General features: G+C 42.2%; 1 protein-coding gene across 7 annotated transcripts in view; it reads right to left on the reverse strand.

The window, feature by feature from the left end:
• DIP2A (disco interacting protein 2 homolog A) overlaps nucleotides 1-21655 on the reverse strand; it is a 257094-nt gene that overhangs the window by 145949 nt on the left and 89490 nt on the right. For 6 of the 7 annotated variants that reach the window (XM_048869008.2, XM_048869012.2, XM_048869005.2 and 3 more), the window contains exon 2: nucleotides 6045-6116. In XM_048869008.2, the coding sequence (XP_048724965.1) occupies nucleotides 6045-6116 (72 nt within the window). Of the gene's footprint in view, nucleotides 1-6044; nucleotides 6117-7762; nucleotides 7791-21655 lie in introns of those variants that run through there. The other variant, XM_048869007.2, reaches the window with a different exon arrangement.

A 21655-nucleotide genomic window follows, 5' to 3' on the forward strand; every position in this document is an offset into this window, starting at 1 on the left:
GGCCCTACAGATACCGCTAAGGCAAAAATCTCCAACAACTGTGCACATGGGCGCGCACACACTGAGAACTGAACTGACATGAGCAAGTACTCGAAGGAGGAGGAAGCTCACTGACGGCACGTCGACACGGATGGTGGGATGTAGAGTACAGACATGGCATGCCTAGATAGCATGGGTATAAGCGGTAGTGCAGGCAGAAAGGTCCGGTTTAGGCAAGAAGAGCAGAATGCCCTACACCCCTGACTGAATACCCCTAGGGCACACACCCTGCCTGGGCTTGATACATGCACGCAGTGCCGCACGCAGTGCCTCCCACATCTGCACGAATAGGTTTACCGCATAGCATCCCACTGCCTCCCTATGGAATAACGCAAGTTAGACAAGATCACCTAGAATTCCTGATTCCAACCTACAACTTCTGGAGGAGGTAGAACACATCTTTCTGGGACAAACAGACACAAAGACAGACACACACTGCTGTACATGCCAGGCTGCAGCCTTATTCTTTCTGCTCATCCTGGGACCCAGTAGTGCTGCTTCTTTATTCAACCATTCCAGGAAGAGGCCTCTACTTCAGTACCTCCTCCTCCATAACCTATTCTGTAGCCTGTCTGTATCAACCCCTGGTCAAGGACAACAGTAACAACCAGTTGGGAGACATACTAACCTACAACTAGGAAGTGGAGGGAGATGCACGTAAACCTCTGAAGAAAGATTGAGACTTGTCCTTTAACAGCCTTGCAGATTTAAACATAACCACTTTTAAAAGCACCAAAATGAGGACATTCAAAAATAAGCTCTCCACAGCAATTTTAATGTGCTTTCAGTTATGTAACATTTTGCATCCCTATATATTCTGTTAATTTGTCTTATGATGCAGATGCAGTACATGGCCACTGACAGCTGCTGCGGAAACTTAAAATGCCCTCACTTTGGTATATTTCAGTTCTTAATCATAAAGTTTAACATTTAACAGTTTTCTGGACTGAATTTTTTCCCTATGAATCTGATTACACAAGTTAGTATCCTTTCAAATACACACAGAGAACATGAAAATACGTCAGTATGCAGTGTTCCAGATATAAGTGTAGAATGGGACATTAGGAGCTCTTTAGCATGGTAAAGAATAAAAAAATCACAAGGCACACACAAAATACATGATTTTCAAGGACGTAACTGTTTCTAAAACAAAATTTTGTTTTATTTTATTGAAGACCGTACTTTTTGAGTACTAGTATGGCTAGTATGAAGTTTTTAAAACAAATGTGAATTAGAGCAAAAAAGGTTTCAAAATATTATATTGTGCATTTTAAATAAACATAACAAATGGCCAAACTGAACTTTTCAAGTAGTTATAAAGGCTTTTGAAAACAGAAGCTTCAACTAAAAGCACCTCATCAGACATAAATATAATGTAGCTTTAATAGTACTAGGAGTCAGATTAAATCTAAAATATATGGGGCTTAAACACAAGTACTCATGCAATTGCTTTTAACTCAAAGACTATACCATCAATTTTTATGTTAGAATAACAACTTCAAAAACAATTTTTGATAACAGATTTCTGTATCAAAGCAGTCCCCAATATTATTTGTAGAAGTGGTAGTATGTGTCAGTTATCAGCAGACACTGTAGTTTGTCTGAGTGGCAAATGTAATGTTAGTTACAAGTAGCTTTATTACGAAGTCTGTATATATAAAAAAAGCCCTGTAGCTTGATAATGACAAAACATGGTATCCATTAATTTAATAATTAATTAAATTATTTGTCAGAAAAGACTCTAAAGAAAATGCAAAATACAATAGGAAAGGTATACAACTACAAGAAAACTGGAAAATTTTGTATTACATTTTTGAATGGTAGCTTCGTAGCTTTTTTTTTTTGTTAATTAAAATTATCCCGTTATCTTACTCTTTTAAAGCAGTCATGAGGATACCTAGATTAAGTTATTTATCAAGGCAAAAACAATATAACTAAAAGCTAAATGCTCCTGAACAAAATTCTCAAGAACAAACATTAAACACCTTGATATAAAAATCTCTCAGGTACACGTCTCACTCTGGATGCAAACTGCTGATGTACAGTGTTAAGACGTACATAAGAACGGCAATAGTGGGTCAGACCACAGGTCCATCTAGCTACGTATCCTGTCTTCTGACAGCGGCCAATCCCAGGTGCCCCAGAGGGAATGAACAGAACAGGTAATCATCAAGAGATCCATCCCATCGCCCACTACCAGCTTCTGGCAATCAGAGGCTAGGAGCACCATCCCTGCCTATCCTGGCTAATAGCCATTGATGAACCTATCCTCCATCAATTTATTAGTTATTTTTTGAACACTGTTATAGTCTTGGCCTTCACAACATCCTCTGGCAAGAAGTTCCACAGGCTGACTGCGTTGTGTGAAGAAATACTTCCTTGTGTTTGTTTTAAACCTGCTGCCTATTAATTTCATTTGGTGGCCCTTAGTTCTTCTGTTATGACAAGGAGTAAACAACACTTCCTTATTTACTTTCTCCACATCAGTCATGATTTTATAGACCTCTATCATATCCCCCCTTAGTCATCTCTTTTCATGTCCCAGTTTTATTAATCTCTCCTCATACAGAAGCCATTCCATACCCCTAATAATTTTTGTTGCCATTTTATGAACCTTTTCCAAGTCCAATACATCTTTCTTGAGATGGGGTGACCACATCTGTACACAGTATTCAAGATATGGACGTACCATGGATTTATATAGAGGCAATATGATATTTTCTGTCTTCTTATCTATCCTTTTCTTAATGATTCCCAACATCTGTTGCTTTTTTGACTGCCACTGCACACTGAGTGGATGTTTTCAGGGAACTATCCACAATGATTCCAAGATCTCTCTCTTGAGTGGTAACAGCTAATTTAGACCCCATCATTTTATATGTATAGTTGGGATGTTTTCCAATGTGCATCACTTTGCATTTATCAACATTGAATTCCATTTGCTATTTTGTTGCCCAGTCACCCAGTTCTGAGAGACCCTTTTGTAGCTCTTTGCAGTCTGCTTGGGACTTAACTATCTTGAGCAGTTTTGTATCATCTGCAAACTTTGCCACCTCGCTGTTCACCCCTTTTTCCAGATCATTTATGAATATGTTGAATAGTTCTTGGCCCAGTACACACCTCTGGGGGACACCACTATTTACCTCTCTCCATTCTGAAAACTGACTGTTTATTCCTACCCTCTGTTTCCTATCTTTTAACCAGTTACCAATCCATGAGAGCACCTTCCCTCTTATCCCATGACTGCTTACTTTACTTATAGCCTTTGGTGAGGGACCTTGTCAAAGGCTTTCTGAAACTCTAAATACACTATATCCAGTGGATCCCCCTTGTGCACATGCTAGTTAACCATCTCAAAGAATTCTAGTAGATTGGCGAGGTATGATTTCCCTTTACAAAAACCACGTTGACTATTCCCCAACAAATTATGTTCATTTATGTGTCTTACAATTTTGTTCTTTACTATAGTTTCAATCAGTTTGCCTGGTACTGAAGTCAGGCTTACCAGCCTTTAATTGCCAGGGTCACCTCTGGAGCCCCTCTAAAAAAATGGTGTCACATTAGCTATCCTCCAGTCATTTGGTACAGAAGCAGATTTAAATGATAGGTTACAGAAGACAGTTAGTAGTCCTGCAATTTCACATTTGAGTTCCTTCAGAACTCTTGGGTGAATCCCATCTGGTCCTGGTGACTTATTACTGTTTAGTTTATCAATTTGTACCAAAACCTCGTCTAATGACACCTCAATCTGGGACAATTCCTCAGATCTGTCACCTAAAAAGAATGGCTCAGATTTGGGCATCTCCTTCACATCCTCAACCGTAAAGACCGATGCAAAGAGTTAATTTAGTTTCTCCGCAATGGCCTTATCATCCTTACGTGCTCCTTCAGCATCTCGATCATCCAGTGGCCCACTGGCTGTTTAGCAGGCTTCCAGCTTCTGATGTACTTAATTTTTTTGCTGATACTTTGAGTCTTTGGCTAACTGTACTTCAAATTCTTTTTTGGCCTTCCTAATTATATTTTTATACTTCATATGCCAGAGTTTATGCTCCTTTCTATTCGACTCATTAGGATTTAACTTCCATGTTTTAAAGGATGCCTTTTTGCATCTCACTGCTTCTTTTACTTAGTTGTTTAGCCTGGTTGGCTCTTTTTTGGTTCTCTATGTTTTTTAATTTGGGGTATACATTTAAGTTGAGCCTCTATTATGGTGTCTTTAAAAAGTTTCCATGTGGCTTGCAGGGATTTCACTTTTGGCGCTGTACCCTTTAATTTCTATTTAACTAACTTCCTCATTTTTGTGTAGTTCCCCTTTCTGAAATTAAATGCTACAGTGTTGAGCCACCACAGGGATGTTTAAATTTAATTATATTATGGTCACTATTACCAAGCTGTCCAGCTATATTCACCTCTTGGACCTGATCCCGTGCTTCACTTAGGACTAAATCAAGAATTGCCTCTCCTCTTGTGGGCTTCAGGACTAGCTGCTCCAAGAAGCAGTCGTTTAAGGTGACAAGAAATTTTATCTCTGCATTCCATCCTGAGATGACATGTACCCAGTCAATAGGGGGATAGTTGAAATCCCCCATTATTATTGAGTTTTTTATTTTAATAGGTTCTCTAATGTCCCTGAGAATTTCCCAGTCACTATCACCATCCTGGTCAGGTGGTCTGTAATATATCCCTACTGCTATATTCTAATTATTCAAGCATGGAATTATTATCCAGAGAGACTATGATACAGTTTTGTTCATTTAAGATTTTTACTTCATTTGATTCTATGCCTTCTTTCACATATAGTGCCATTCCCCCACCAGCACGACCTGTTCTGTTCTTCCAATATATTTTGTATTACTGTGACCCATTGATTATCCTCATTCCATCAAGTTCCTGTGATGCCTATACCACCAATATCCTCATTTAATACGGGGCACTCTACTTCACCATCTTATTTAGACTTCTAGCACTGGTATTTATGCACTTTAAAAACTTGTCACTTTATAGCTATTTGCCATTACATGATGTAATTGAATGGGATTTATTTTTCTTTTGACAATTTCTCATCAGATTCTACCTGTATTTTATCATCTTCCATCCTCTCCTCATTAGGACATAGGGAATCTCCATTTATAGATCCTCCCCAAGGAACCATATGCTCCTCCGTACCTGTCAGCTTTCCACCAGCTCTTAGTTTAAAAACTGCTCAACAACTTTTTAATTTTACGCACCAGCAATCTGGTTCCATTTTGGGTTAGGTGGAGCCCGTCCTTCCTGTATAGGCTCCCCCTTTCCCCAAAGTATCCCCAGTTCCTAATACATCTAAACCCCTCCTCCCTACACCATCGTCTCATCCATGCATTGAGACCCTGCAGTTCCACCTGTCTAACTGGCCCTGTGCGTGGAACTGTAAGCATTTCAGAAAATGCGACCATGGAGGTCCTGGACTTCAATCTCTTACCTAGCAGCCTAAATTTGGCCTCTAGGACCTCTGTCCTATCCTTCCCTGTGTCACTGGTACCTACATGTACCACGACCACCGGCTCCTCCCCAGCACTACACATAAGTCTATCTAGATGTCTTGAGATATCCGCAACCTTCACACCAGGCAGGCAAGTCACCATGCAGTTCTCCCGGTCCAGGCAGGCAAGGCACCATTAAGTTCTCCCAGTCACAACTGATAATATTTCATTGTAGAACTCTGCATAGTTATACTTTGTTTGCTGTAGATAGATAGCTAGAATATAGAGGTTTAATTTTTGAACCTTCTGGCTAACATTCAGGTCTGATGCCTACCACAATGTGTCCACTCAGATATTCCAATGGGGGCTGAAATTCTATTTACTACAAAGAAACCCTGAGTTTTCTGTAAAGTTAGTAATGTCACTAACTCAGGGCAATGGTCCTTCTGCTCATTAAGGATTTAGTGGATATACAGATCACTTTTTACAATCATTTAGTACAAAAGGCTTCCCTGATACTTTCAGATAGTTTAAATCTCTTACCTTGAATTAGTGGTATATAACGTGCAAGTAGCTTTGCCCTTTTCTTTTCATATCCTTTTTGAGTGATGTCTCCTAAAGCAACAAAGAAAAGAGTAAGTCTTCTCAGTGTGTTTTAATACACCTATCCTTTATCAGAATGTCATCTTCTTAGGATTTTTTTTTAAATAAAGGAATTACAGTTGTGTCTAGCCATTGGGCAGGATATAGGAACAATGCATGGCCTTATATACCATATGTGCTGTAATACCTGGACACAACAGCATGAAACCAAAAAAGAATAAAAAGCTGTTACAAGACTTGGAAGCTTCTATAGATTAAAGTTAGACCCATAACGAGTGCGTGTGTGTTTGATTAGTACCTGTGCTAGGGTTAATTTTGCAGAGGGTATTTGTTGTCTACCAGAGCACGACAGTTCTACAGCAGCACAAAAGATCTGTAGCGTTAAAGGAAACCAGAAGAGACAATGTGCTTTGAATCAGACCATTCTGTGATGCCAGAAATGTTTATTGCATCAAGGCTTAACAGAAGAAGCTTCAGCAAAATGGATGTGCAGTACTTTTTCCTAAGTGTTTAAGATCTTACTACCTTCTCTGTTTTTTTCTAATGTTTACTCTTTCAATACTGCATCAAATTACATCAGTTTTCAGCACTAATCTTGATTCTGCTATAAACTGGATAGTTGACACACAAATCATTGCGTTTTCAGCCATATTTCCATACATTGTCTCTCTGCGAACCATGACATTTCCTTTTGCATAATGCATCCCAGCCTACAAGAGAAATGTAGAACAATTCTATTTCTCTAGAAATATTTATGGACTGTTAAGAGAACTTTGGGGGACTAAGATTTGCACAACTTCTGAAAAACAGAAGGAAAAAGCTTCATACAAAGCTTTCAGCAAAGTTATCATAAATTACTTCTATCAAATAGCTTAAATCTGCTCTTAGTGCCTGTCCTGAGCATGAGCCAATGTGGAACAATAATTTTTAAACCAAAATTTCTCTTCAGAACAGTCCCTGCTTCCTGAAGGTGGACTATCTCCCCTTTCATATTTTTCCACTACATATTGGGGATGAGGGGGAGAACTCTGCAGTTCCACTCATAGTACTAACAAAGCAAACCTCATGGTACTATACTAGAGAAATATGCAGCTACAACAAAAAGTATGAACTGAAGCTGGGACAGAATGTCAAAAGCATTTTCTCATAACTTTTGCCATGAAATACATTTCAGACACATTATTATTTGTTTCTACTAGTAACCACAGTATCAGAGATACTATGTAAACACAAAGAAAGCCTAGGTCCTACCAAAAAGCTTACACTCTTCCAAAAAAAGAAAAAGGTACATGAACTTGGATATGGCCCTATCAAATTCATGGGCATGAAAAATGTATCATGGAGCATGAAATTTGGTCTGCCTTGTGAAATCTGGCTATCATTGGGGGATGGGGGAGAGGGTTTTGCGGTATTACCATCCTTACTTCTGTGCTGCCTTCAGAGCTGGGCTCCTGTTCTCCAGTCACCCAGCTCTGAAGGCAGTGTCACCACCAGCAGCACCCCAGAAGCAGGGGTGGCAAGACTGTGATCACCCTATAACCACATTGAGCCCCTTTTGGGTTGGGACCCCCACAGTTACCTCATCATCAAATTTCACATTTAAATATCTGAAAACATGAAATTTAAGATTTTTAAAATCCTATGTCCATGAAATTTACCAAAATGGACCATGAATTTGGTAGAGTCCTAGACATGGATTAGGTTACACCAAACAGAACCAACTGCTTTCTAAAAGTTGAGGTATTTTCTGTCTCCATCCCGTCGTCAGAGGGAACCAAAAAATTAAAGCCTGGAAAACAGAGAGAGAATTTAAAAAGTTGCAGCAATAACCAACTTTGCTGATAACTGATGTGTAGCATTCATCCAGAAAAGTGGCACCTACAATGCCCATTGGATGGGCACTAAGTATGCAGTCACTCTACTGATGTATACAACACGGCTCTGAATGTGTATGAATATAAACACATGCCTGTCAGATATTAAAAAGAATAAAACCTGGTCCTTAAAACTTGTCCATTTCTCTCAGAATACTGGAGGATAACCTTTCCAGTGTTCTCAACTGTACCAACATAACATATATTTTAAACACAGGCATTCCTCAACTCCCCAGGTCCTACCTGCATCAATATTCACTGATGATGTACAAGTGAAATTACTCCAACACCATCATCAGTTACAAGGAAAACAGACCTATAAAGATGCGTACATGACACACTAGCACACAAACCGGTTACAGTAGCCGGCAGGTACTGTTCGAAATAAATCCTAAAAATATGAAAATTACTGAGAACTGTTGAAACTAAATATTGAACATACATGGACATAATAACTTCAAATTTTTAGTAAAGAACTATAAATATTGTTTAAAGTACACTTTCTACACAGGAGAAACAATATTTTGGATTGTATTTTCCCTGAAATATAAACTGAGAAGTATGGTAGGAAAATCAAAATTATAAATATTCACAAAACAAGAATTTTAAAAATACATCTGGTGAACCATGTACCAGGGAAACCTGAGCAAAACGACAAAGGCACATTTATTACAGAAATCATTTATACAAAAGGAAAGGGAGCTTACCAAACCAACAGGATACAATGCTTTCAGTTTTTTACAAGGTTACCATCAGGGAAAACATATTTTGTCTTAAAAATAAAAACTATTGAACAGGACAGAAGCAATCTCCTCCTCCCAGCAAACACCATAAAAATCACTGAGTGCTACACATAATTCAAGATAAATCTACCATACCTTAAACTGGGGGAGATCAACATTTTCATAGCTCTGTACCACAGACCAAATAATCCTTATGTCAACTTTCTTTGCAAGACAATTACCTTATCAAATATCAGCCAACAGACAAGGTCTTCACAGCAGAAGCCGACCCGAGCATATTGTTAAGGGGAAAAGCCTTATTTAGAGTCAGAATATTGGATAAACTCTCTTTTGACATAAAATACAAACTCAATAATCCTACTGAATAAAAAGAAATTATGAATTAGAGCGCTTTCTTCAATCAGGTTAGGAAAAGTCTGAAGTCAAAAGCTTCTCTATAGATCTTCAGGGCCCCAAGTGAAAGTCAGACACTGCACAGCAGAGATTTCTTTGTTCCTTTCTCAAAAGCTCAGGGGTGGATTCCCTACTCTACAATTGCACCCCACCCCCACCACATACAGAGTGCCACAGTGGGATTAACCCAGTTCACGTTGGTTCCTTTGTAATTCCCATCCCCTTCCTAAAGAAAAGGGCCCTGAGTTCAGTCCCAGAGGCACATCTGGTGTTGCAGGGTCACAGCTGCTGTCATTTAGCCTCACTTTCTCCCCAGTTATTAGACAAGACAAAAGCCGCCTGATGTTCCTCAGTCCCAGGAAACCAGCTGGGAACATCTCTGTGTAAAGTTAGAAATTGGCTTGGATGGTTTGAGCTGTCAATCTGCCACTCAGAATATACACATATTTTAAAATGTGCCAAAATGGTTAGAGCGAGATGAATTAATCTAGTCTGAAAAAGAAAAGGACTGGAGTTTTCTTGATCTAAACTTATCAGAAAAATTTAACACACAAGTACACAAAGGTAAATTCTAAAATGCTGTATTACCCTCTAAACTACTTGTGGAAGGCGTTATGATTTATCACAAGGTAATTTAGTCACTGTCAGTTTAACTGATTTTAAATGGTTTATGTCTCTGAAAAATGTAGCAATGGGAGCTGCACAAGAAACAGATGGGCCCTTAGCTCTGAGTAACTCTGAATAGTGGTGAGCAGACACCCTCAACGCATGTGAAAGTTTGTGAAACCTTATTGAAATCGCTTTCAAATACCATCCCACTGCCTGAAGTCACAACTATTTGCTAACTAAAAATAAATTTTGATTTGAATATTGACTCTTAAAACTTGAAAAATAAACTTTGTATCCATTTTAAAATGCCAATAAAAATAAAATAACTACACAAAGGAGACAAGAAACCTCAACTTCAATCCTCCATCCCTACTTGTGTCACACTTAAGAAGATAACAAGGGATTTGTGTAGCACAGGGTACATGTTGATGTCACCTGGAAAAGGATCATTAAGCACACCAACTGGTTTGACTTCCAACAGGCATTTTTGGGCACATAATATTATTTCTAGAATTCTGTTAATTAAGTATACTGAGAGCATCAATTACCTTTCAAAATTGTATAAGAACAGGGGTAAAAGTAAGTTAGAGGACTTACCGGTATGCCGGAGTCCTGAGCAGGGGGCGTGGCCTTAACCAGGAGAGGCGGGGCCTTAAATCCCCAGGCCCTTTAAATCTTGGTTTCAAGGGCCAGGGCTCCAGCTACAGTAGTGGCAGCTGGGAGCCCGGGGCCCTTTAAATCACCCCGAGCTACCAGCTGCAGAGGCAGCTGGGAACCCCGGGGCTCGGGGGTGATTTAAAGGGCCCAGGGCTCCAGCTGCCGCTACCGCAGCGGAGCCCCGGGCCCTTTAAATCACTGAGGAGCCCTGGGGGCTCCCGGCTGCCACCACTACCCCAGGGCTCTGGCAGAGCTTTAAAGGGCCTGGGGCTCCGCTGTGGTAGCGGCTGCCCGAGCCCTTTAAATCCCCGCCTGAGCCCTGCTGCCCGAGCCCTGGGGTAGCGGCGGCTGGGCTCAGTCAGCGATTTAAAGGGCCCTGGGCTCCAGCCGCCACTATCTCCCCGGTCCTTTAAATCCACTCTGGAGCCCCACCACCGCTACCCCAAGGCTTCGGGAGCAGGGCTCCGGCGGGGATTTAAAGGGCCCCAGGGCAGTAGCGGGGGCTGGAGCTCCAGGGCCCTTTAAATCCCCGCTGCAGCCCCGCCGCCACCACCCCAGGGCTTTAAATTGCCGTCTGGGAAAGCCGGTCCCAGTACGGTGCACCGGCTCGTACCGGTACGCCGTACTGGGGCGTACCGGTTTACTTTCACCTCTGTATGAGAACAAATTTAGCATAGCACTATCAAGAAAATATTATGGGGAAATAGTGACAAATTCTGAGAGTGGTCTGCATATTAAGAAAGCACACACATATCCACATTTTCATGCACAAATTCATCAAGTGCATGTGAAAGGCTCAGCCCAAACAAGCAGCTACTGGATAGTAACAGGACTGGTCTACACAGTGTGGCAAAGCACACTAAAAGGGTGTGATTTCTAAAGCACACTAATAAGTTCCGAACTAACTCGTCCACATAGAACCTGCTGGTGTGCACTAGAAGTACATGAAAGCACACTAGAGAACTGTTAGTGCTCACTAGCAGGGTCTACATAGACCAACTAGTGCACTACGCATTACTCTGCTTTAGAAACTACATCCTGTAGCACATGCTGTTCTGCTGTGTACACAAGCCCTTACATCTCTTAAAAAACAGGCACTAGACGCGAGACTAAATTTGACTCCAGTATGACAATTTAGAAATACAACTGACAGTCCTACAGATAAGCAATTTCATATCACTTAATACCCAGAAAATTAAAATGGAAAAAAATTACTGTGTTCAATTACACAACAGTATTAGTTATCTAGTAATTGCAGTGCCTCTTCACAGCAATGATCGTGTCCTTTACAAAGCAAGGATGGGATTTTCAAATACACTTGAAGTTGGCCTAACTCTGCTCTGACTTGAATCAATGAGAGTTTGACCATTAGCAGGAGAGAAAATCTAAACCAACACAGAGCACTTTGGAAGATCCCATCCTGAGCAGAGATTTAAATACCACAGATCCGCAAAGCACTCTATTCATGTGGGTATCACCACCATTTTACAGATCAGGAAGCTGAGGAACATACAGGCCCACTGTGACCTAAAGTGTGTGACACAGCAAGGAACAGAAAACAGGGCTCCTGACCCTCAGTCCCATTCTCTATCTATTGTAGTACAGTGCTGTGTACATGCACTACTCCTTACCCAAAAACTGGGTATTTCTATTAAGAGTCCAGAGATTTTCTGCACTTCAATAAATTCTTAGATTCTGAAATATCTTAATCGTTTGCCTCTACAGCAAGAGTCTGCACCCCGCAAGTGCAAGCCAGGTTAAGTATCTAGATCACAAAAGCAACATGGCAAGCATCCAGGCTCAGTTAGGCCAATTAATGAATTGTTGTTCTAGTGATTCAGTAAATCCCTAGCTTATTCCACAGAGAAAAGGAAAAGCTCGTCCTACAGATCCTGGTCAATCCTATTAGCACTCTCTATGGAGAGTGTGCAAGCTGATTGACTGACACCCACTCTAAATAAATACGCAGGTGCACCAGTCTAATTCTAGCTACTGCTGCTACAATTTAATTATTTGAAAAAATGGTCATATTTGAGATGCAAGTTTTCTGTCTGTGACTTAAACCCAAACAAACTCATCTAGTGCTACATTAGAGTGAGAGAGAGTAACTAAGAACGGTTTTCATCAGGCTATTACAAGACTCTGGCTTTTTCATTTACTGCAGATATGAGCTACAGAATAAAACCAAGTCCTTGCAATATATCTGAACTATTTAAAACAAATTTAAAAAGATGGATAAATAAAGATGCATTTTTAAGCCATTTCAGCTATTGCGAGTTTACAATAAACATTAGGCATTTTTAAAAAATATGTTTCATACAAAACCTTCATAGAGTCTTCACAGAGAGGCTTTAATTTGGTAATAAATACAGTGTAATTAAAGCAGATAATGCTTTCATATGATGCCATTGTGGTCAATCATGAATGTTAGCTTTTTCTCTGCTAGTTAATAAAGGAAAAGACGTGCATGTAGGGAAAAAATCACCTGGTCGGGGATGCACTGTACTTCCCACAAAAAGAAACAGGAGAAGTTGAATGAGCACATTAGCAAGGGTTGAGCAGATCAATAATGGCATGCTTTAAGACTGTGTCTGACCTAAATGTATATTTTGTGTCTTATGTAGTACTGATAAAAATACCTAGATGCAGTACCACAATGAAGACCCCTGAAAAGCTTATTTTATATACCTTGAAATACCATATTCATAGTTGAGTCTTACTCAAGGACTAAGTACTACCAAAATATGCAATATTTAAACCTTATGACTCTAACTTGATTACTGTGTCAGAAAGGCAATATGAAGAGTGAAATAATTATCCATTAACCCAGTATTGTGTCAAACTAGTATTCAAATGTATGTCTAATTATTTACTACTTTTGCTGTAGTGCCTAGAAGCCGCAGTCATGAACCAGGACCCCATTATGCTAGACACTGTACAAACTCTTAACAAAATGGAAGTCTATGCCCAAAAGAGCCTGCAGTCTAAGTACAACACAAAAGACAACATGTGGCTATACCCAGATGGGAGAAAACTAAGAAGCTTACACTATGGCACTCAGCTATAGTAACGTTAATGAACTTAGGCTCCCACTGTCCTGGGAGGAAAGGTACTATTCCTATTTTCCATGTGGGGAAACAGAAGAAGAGAAAGTAAGTGACTTGCTCATTGCCACACAGTATAGCAGAACTCAGAATAAAATTCAGATCTGAGTTTATGTTCAAAGCCTTAATCATGAGACCATCCTTGCTCTGACTGGATCAATGTGTATTTAAAAACTGATAAGAGGTGCATGAAAAAATCTTTTTATTTAGGGCAATTTAAGGAGCTGATCCATAAGACCACTTACCCCCCTCTTTAAATTTGCTCTCAAGACTCAAGGTATTAGCCAGCTAATAACAGAGAAAGGGATATTTGGGGATAAAAATTAAAAATGATCATTAAATTACAATCACATTGTAATTCCTCTCCTGCACCTTTTGAATGCTGCTTGTTTTAGATTATAATCTCTTTGGAGCAGGGATCAAATCTTTCTTGTGGATTGCATCAAGCTATCTGGGTGCTATTTGAATACAAATCAAAACGATTACTGGGCTATAAAAATAACGGTAACATTTGAAGGAATTAAAGGCTAAATTCACAGTGGCCTCCAGCTGTGTGGGATCCAGATGAGGAAGCCCCAAAAGTTAATTGCCAGTTATTCAAATGGATTAAAATGAAGAAAAAATATTGAACTTTTGAAAACTAGGGTTTTTTGCTATTTTTATTCCCCTCCCCCTCCAAACTAGAGGCATCTTAAAGAGGTCAATCTATTGTCTCTCAAATTAAGTACAGTCAACTAGTTTAATAAGATATAACTTCAAGAATTTTACAGATTCTACTGTTTGATACACAGGTTTCAGGAGACTTCAAATTGTGGGGAGACGTTATTTATATTGTGGTAGTATTGCAATAGCAGGCAAGCTATACGTACACACTGAGCTGGCACAATACTGCATTTTCACAGATCTATCATTACATATAATGTTCTGCAAATTGCTAGTCTGCTTCCTTGTTACAAATAACAAATCTTTGTTCTAGGCTTGACTAGTTACATGACATTGCTTTGCCAAGGCCTCACATAACACATCATGAGAAGTGTTAGCACAAGCGTTTGGGGTTCTTTTGAACCAGAAGGAGTTCAAGTTGATCTTGAATACAAATTCCCTTAATTGTAGATGTATAAAACATTGCCTAAAGCAGTGGCACACAAACTTTTCCAGTCCCACCCCCCTTATCATTAACAGAATCTGTCCTAGGGTTGCCAACTGTCTAATTACACAAACCCAAACACCCTTGCCCTGCCCCTGCCCCTGCCCCTTCTCCAAGGCCCCAATCCCCCCAGCTCTCACTTTCACCAGGCTGGGGCCGAGGGATTCAGAGTTTGGGAGGAGGCTCCGGGATGAACCTGGGACTGGGGTTTGGGGTGCAGACTCTGGGAGGGACTCTGGGTGCAGGAGGGGGCTGTAGGCTGGGATGTGAGAGGTGGTGCAGGGTGCAAGCTCCGGGAGGGAGTTTGGGTGCAGGAGGCGGCTCTGGGAGGGAGTCTGGGGTACGGGCTCTGGGAGGGAGTTTGGGTGCAGGAGTGGGCGCAGGGCTGGGGCAGGGGATTGGGGTGCAGGAGGGGGTGAGGGCTTTGGGCTCTAGCTGGGCAGCACCTACCTCTGGTGGCTTTTGGTCAGCAATGCAGAGGGACTAAGTCAGGCTCCCAGCCTGCCCTGGCTCTGCACTGCTCCCAGAAACATCTGGCGCAACCCTGTGGCCCTTGGTGAGTGGGGTGTCTCTGTGCACTACCTCTGCCTGCAGTTCCCGGCCAATGGGAGCTGCGGAGTCTGCGCTCGGGGCAGGGACAGCTCAGAGACCCTCCTGACCTCCCCCAAGGGCCGCAGGGATGTGCCAGGCGCTTCCGGGAGCAGCACAGGGCCAGGGCAGGCAGGGAGCCTTACTTAGCCCCACTGCGCGGCCAGATTTTTAGAGGCCTATAATCTCCCGGTTTGGCTTCCAGAGCCTCTGGGAAACTCTCGGCAAAACTGGGAGGGTTGGCACCCCATGCCTCCCCGCCATTACTGCACAACCAAGGCTTCCTCAGCAGTTGAGCTTGAGCGGAAGGCAGAGCTGGGGATGGGGGCAGAGTGGAGCTGGGGGTGGAGCTAGGCCTGGAGGTGGAATGGGACTGTGGGCAGAGCTGGGCCTGGGGGCTAAAAGGGTCTGGAAGCATGATACTCCCTCCCTCCCTCCCTCCCTCCCTCCCAGGGGGGCTGGGCCGGGCTCCACTGCAAGCCCCCCAAACGTTCCTCTGTGCCCCCTGTGGGGGCATTCCTCAGAGTTTGGGGACCTCTGGCCTATAGTGAATTTATTTAATCTTCTTTAACAATAAAACCTTACTCTAGAAGTAGTCATGAGTATATGGTACATCTTGGGCTAACCAGTCTTGGTATTAACTGACAATCTCCTGCTTGGATCTATGGTAAATTACTTTTGTTTTGTTTTCATTTGTGTGTCATTTCTCTAGGAATAGGAGCTTTCTACACACTATTTTATAATCCATCCAAAATATTTGGTAGGTTTTCTGTACATCTCAGATTAACAGGGACTACTGTGAGCTGCACTATAAATTTCATTTTTATGATATCTATAGTACATTTACCATATTTGACCAAATTAAATTACAATTGACAAAATACATAAGTTGATTTTTATGCATTACCCATGTTATGTCTTTGTTCATTGCTCATCTACACGAGAGACTACCTGATTTTGCTCCTATCTACATCTTTGGTTTCATTTACACCTACTCCTCGTCCATCCTCCAGAATTCTCTCAAACCTTTCTCCTTTATTTCCTTGCCATTCCATTCACCATATGCTTCTTACCCCTCGAACAAGCGCTAGGCTTCCTCCCGCTAACTCCAACTCTCTCAAAACTCACTTCTTCCTAATTAATCCTTGCCAGCATTTCCTCTAAGAAGCTCATAGATCAGTGACTGTCATGAAGGGAAGCTGCCTCTTGTGTGCAGCTGACTGGGGAGAGAAGACATGGTCCAGGGATCTTGCTTCCTATGGCTACACCTGCTGCTGCCAGTTTGTACAGAGGGTTTCCTCATTCTCTCTCCCTTCTATTTCTCTCTCTCACTCACAGGGAAAGACAGTGGTGCCAAGGAGGAAATAATGAATCAGTGGCTTGCAATTAATGAGCGAGAATGATCAGGTGAATGAGGGGACATACAGCAAGAGAAGAAGGGGAGAGGAGCTGGAGGCAAGTTTTAAGAATGAGCTTGGGGCAGTGATTCATTGCACACAAAGAAAACTCAGGCTGTAAGCATGTCTCTTGTTATGTACATAAACTACTCCTGGGGGAATTCTAGACCACTACACACGCGCAGAATTTATGTCCCCCACAGATTTCTTTGCTTCCCCACAGAAAAATGACTTTTTCTGACAGGGAAGCTGCCAGAGCAGTCACACCACTCCCTAGCAGTGCAGGTACATCGTTTCAGGCACCTGGAGCAGCCAGCAGAGCGGTAAATCTCTGCAGGGCTGGGGGAACCCCAGCCAGTGGCTCCTACCCTGAGCTGGGATTAGCCACTAGTCCTGGCTGGGCTGGAGGCAGGAGAGGACAGGACTTCCTCTTCCCCTGCAGGGAGTGTCTGGGGCTGTCTCAGACCCATCATCAGAAACCTTCCCCAGCTGCAGGAAGCTCAGCATCCTCCCTTGCTTCCTGCCCTCATCGCTCCTTAGCTGTGGGGAGAGGGGTAGCTATAGAGGGAGCTGCACCCCCATCCACCCAGCCCCCATGCATCCAGACCTCCCATACCCGGACACCCCTGCCAAGCCTCACCTGGTAAATCCAGAACCCCCCTAGCCCTCCATACCCCAACCCCACCCCACTGAACCTCAACCCCTGCCTCTGGACCCCCATCCCTGCATCCAGACCACCACTCACTGAGCTCCCTATAGTCAAACCCCCGCTCTGATGCCCCACCCTCTGCACCACCCTGAGCCCCCATGCCACAGACCTCCAACTAGCTGCTCCCAGACTCATACCACCATGCCCCACTTCCCCAGCATCCAGACTCCCCAGCTGACACCCCCAAATCTAGACCCCTCAGTTCAGCCCCAACCAGCTTCATCTGGAAGCCCCAGCAGAGCCCCATTGTCCCTGCACCTGGAACCCCATCAATGAGCCTCTGTGCATCCAGATCCCCCCTACACCTAGAGCCCCTACTGAGCTGCCTGCACCTAGATTGTCCCACATAAAATCCTCACCACATACCTGGATCCCTCCACACATGGTTCCTGCCTGGATGAGCCTTTCTGCCTCACACCTGGTGTGCCTGGCGCAGAGGGGCAGCGGCTCCAGTGTGTTTCTGGGGCAGGTCCAGGCCTTGTGCTGTGTCAGGACTGGGTGCAGTCTTATCGCTGAGTCTGTGTCCTGGAGGTGAGGGGGCTGAAGGGTGATCTCCCAACTTCATGCAGCCAGTGGCCTTTACTCCCAAGTGCCATGCTGAAGCCTCTGCATTTATATATTGACAAATACAACCTGCAGAATTTTAAAATATTGTGCACAGAATTTTTAAATTTTTTGGCACAGAAAGCCCTTAGGAGTAGTAAGCACCACAGACTCACAGCATGATAGAAATTATTGTGAAAGGGCTGGGAAAGAATGAAGAAAACAGAACGAGGAAGACATGAAGCCTGTCACACAGCTGGACCCACAGGGCTTGGAGTCCTATTATATCAACTGATGCAGCCTGAGAAACCCACCAACAGAGCTGGTTCACAGGTAGCCACATAAATCTCCAGGAACCCAGGTGACTTCCTCACTAACTGCTCAGAGAAAAATCTGCTGGATGCACAAGCAGATACCTATGTTTCACTGCAGAAAGGGAACTAACAAATTGCTCCGAAACAAACTTCTGCACTTCGAGATTGTGGCCCCTATTCAAGAAAACTCTTAAGCACATGCTTAAATACATCCCTATTCAGAATAGCTTTTAAGTCCCACGATTCATCAGCATTTAGGCACATGATTAAATGCTGTCCTGAATAAAGATACCCTCCTGAATCAGGGCCTTGGTGATGTGCAGGAACTTGGGTCCAGGAGGAGTGAATGGTTATGCTAGAGAGCCAAGTAGTTCCTTACCACATATTCAGATGTTTTTTACTACAAGACATGAGCATATGCCATATACATTTGTATCAGGTACATACTACAAAATAATTAAATTGATCTGCTCATGCATGCTTCACATTCTGAAAGGTGCTAGCCAAATAATCCCCTACAGACACACATCTTACCAACCTGTCACCTCTGCTCATGGATTGTTTTTTCACAGCACCCTCCCTCATAAATTGTGCATTTTCTCTTTCGTTCTCAGCATGTCTGCCTTACAACAAAAGGAACGGTTCCTTACTGTAGCTGTGGTTCTTTGAGGTGTGATGCAGACATGTATTCCACTTAGGTGTGCGCGTGCCCAGCACAGCAGAGTCAGGGAAATTTGCCTACCAGTACCCACAGAGGGGTGGCACTTGTGCCTCATGGCTGTAGCTCCTCTTCTGGATACGTGAGGTGGCACTGCCCTGACCCTCCCTCGGATTCTCTGCACCAAACACAGGACACGAGACTCCGATGCAGTGGGGACGGAGGCTGGTTCATGGAATACACGTCTGCATCACATCATGTCTGCATCACATTCCAGCCTGTGGGAGGAGGACACTGGGGCATGGTGCTGCACTATCCTGTGTACCAGCATCAACTCCTTGTCGCTCCACACTTTCCTTGGGGGAGGCAGAAGAGTCACCCCAAGATGTGGAAGGGTTTCAATTTGTCTAATGCAACCTTTTCCTCGGTACAGCTGACAGGGAATGGCTCCTCCGTTTCTTTGGAGAGATGCCTGCTCTGGAATATGAAGCAGCAGTACTCAGAGTCTGGGGGCCATCTCTGACCCGATGAGGATCTCGGTACCAAAGCAGGCCAATGGTCTGTTTGAGCAGGGGCTGCTTCAGGTGAAGGTATTTGAGTCCATTTCTTAAATGATCTGCAGATCACTCAATGCTCTTTGACATGGGTCTCGCTGAGACTGAGCAAGCACGGTGTGTGGGGATCACTATTGTGGACTGCTCCCCCATACGAAGGGCAATGTTTAAACAACGTACTACAACTAATAAGAACTAACACTAAGGGCACTACTAGCTATATACAACAAGAGAAGAAAAACTGGTTGAGAGGTTGAGACCTCAAAGAGCTCGAAATCCAGCCACAGGCAGTAAGAACAAACTGAGGAGGAGCTGGGGATGTGGTCCCTCATGTAGCCAAGGGAGGGGCTAAGGCCATGAGGAGCGAGCGCCGCCCCCTCTGCAGATACTGCTAGGCAAATTTCTCTGGCGCCAGCGTGCTGGGCCGCGCACACACTTAAGTAGACTACAAGGTTGCATCTACTTGAAGAATCAGGCAACTCTAGCATGCCCCAGGCAAGCCTTTTTCAGGCCTTACATTTTGTTTTGTTTTTTATATAAATTCAGGCACTATTTAGCCTTATTCTAATCCCTGCATAGAATGGTGGCTTTCCAGCTAAACTTCAAAATCATGTCAGTTTAACATTCTTTTTTAGTTACCAAGCAATTTGCTATTTTGCCAGTCACTGATATTAACTTTGTTTCTTCAAAAGGATAGTTTCCTTTTTAAACTTCACAGGTATGTCATATATAAAAACAAAGCTCCTCCCCATTATGTATTCTTAGGAAGAATATTAATAGTTAAAATGTCTCATGATTACAGGTACAGGAACAAAGCTTTCTGTTACTCAAATATGCTGCTATGCTTTTTCCTCATTGACCTTGAAAAGGTGTACATTGTTTGTGAGGCGTCACACAAAAGTTTAGTTTACTATGTTTATTGTTTTAAATTTTAAATATTAAAAATGTTACTATAAGCCTGTTTCATGCTGAGTGTTATGCTACTAAATTTTCCATGCTAAGGCAGTGATTGACAGTGGAGTCCTTCTATAATATGAGACTTAGTAAACTTGAGATACTGGACTGCATCTTTATTACTACATTAAATCTTTATTTAAACCCAAGGATGAATGTTAGAGAGACTACGTCATATGAGTTCACACTAAAAGGCTTAAGGAATAAAGCAAACAGATGCATCTACAATTTCTCGTTCACAGTCAAAGGCTGCAATACGACTGCAAACCACCCTCTGCAGAAGACCACTTAGCTAGCAACACAGCAGCAGTGCCAGCAGGTTAAGCAGAGCAAGGCTGCAGCTGCTTCATAGCACCTAGGCTTATAGCTCTTCACTGTTTGCACAGAAATCCAACAGCGGTATCAGAGAAAGTCACTGCATAGAAGTAAGCTTCCTAACTAGAACCACCACAAATTAAGAAGAAGCAGTTTTAATATTGCTGCATTCACTAAACCTACTTGTTCATGTTGCTAACCTTAGCGCTCCGACTGTCAAATTTATAATGTATACTACAAAACTCAGATTACCTAACAAACTAAGAATGCTCTAATTGAGGAAGAAACATGCAACCATATAAATTTACCTATCATTTATGTTTACCAGTAAAGACCTTAAATATCCACAGAAATTACTATTTTGAATCTAGTGTTCCTTTTTTCCAGTTCTACAACAATTTTAAAAACTGTGTCAGTTTAGAATTTCAACCCTGAGAAATTCTACAGACTAGATGGGACTATATTGCAACTCAGACTTATCCAAAGGATATTTTAATTTCACCCCCATCTGTTGAAACATACTCTGCCTTTAGATAATGTGGAACATCCTTTCATCTTTTAATTACAATTCACATATATTATATTGATTCTGGTATCTCAATGGAGAATAGTTTGCAATGCCAGAAAACAGATGGTCATAGTAGATTTTTTATTAAACTATTAGGTCAAGAAGCAACTGTTTGTGAATGACTAATATTCTTAAAAATATATTCAGTCTTACAAAAAAAGAGCAAAAATTAGTTAAGCTAGAAGACTGTTCTAGAGCCCATTTTTTCCAGCGTGTGGCCTTTGTCAACATTAAATTTCAAAATTCACAGAGGATTCTTGCATTTAAATTTCAAAGATAACTCTACAGATATATACAACTAAATCTTTATATTTGTCAAAATAGAGTAGATTCCGACAGAGCAGATATTACAGCCAAATATTCAGATTAATATAAAGCAAACTTAATCTTGGAGGTTTTTTCCCCACTTACATGAGGAGCAGCA

This window comes from Caretta caretta, chromosome 11 (genome assembly GCF_965140235.1).
Source record: "Caretta caretta isolate rCarCar2 chromosome 11, rCarCar1.hap1, whole genome shotgun sequence".
NCBI lineage: Eukaryota > Metazoa > Chordata > Testudines > Cheloniidae > Caretta > Caretta caretta.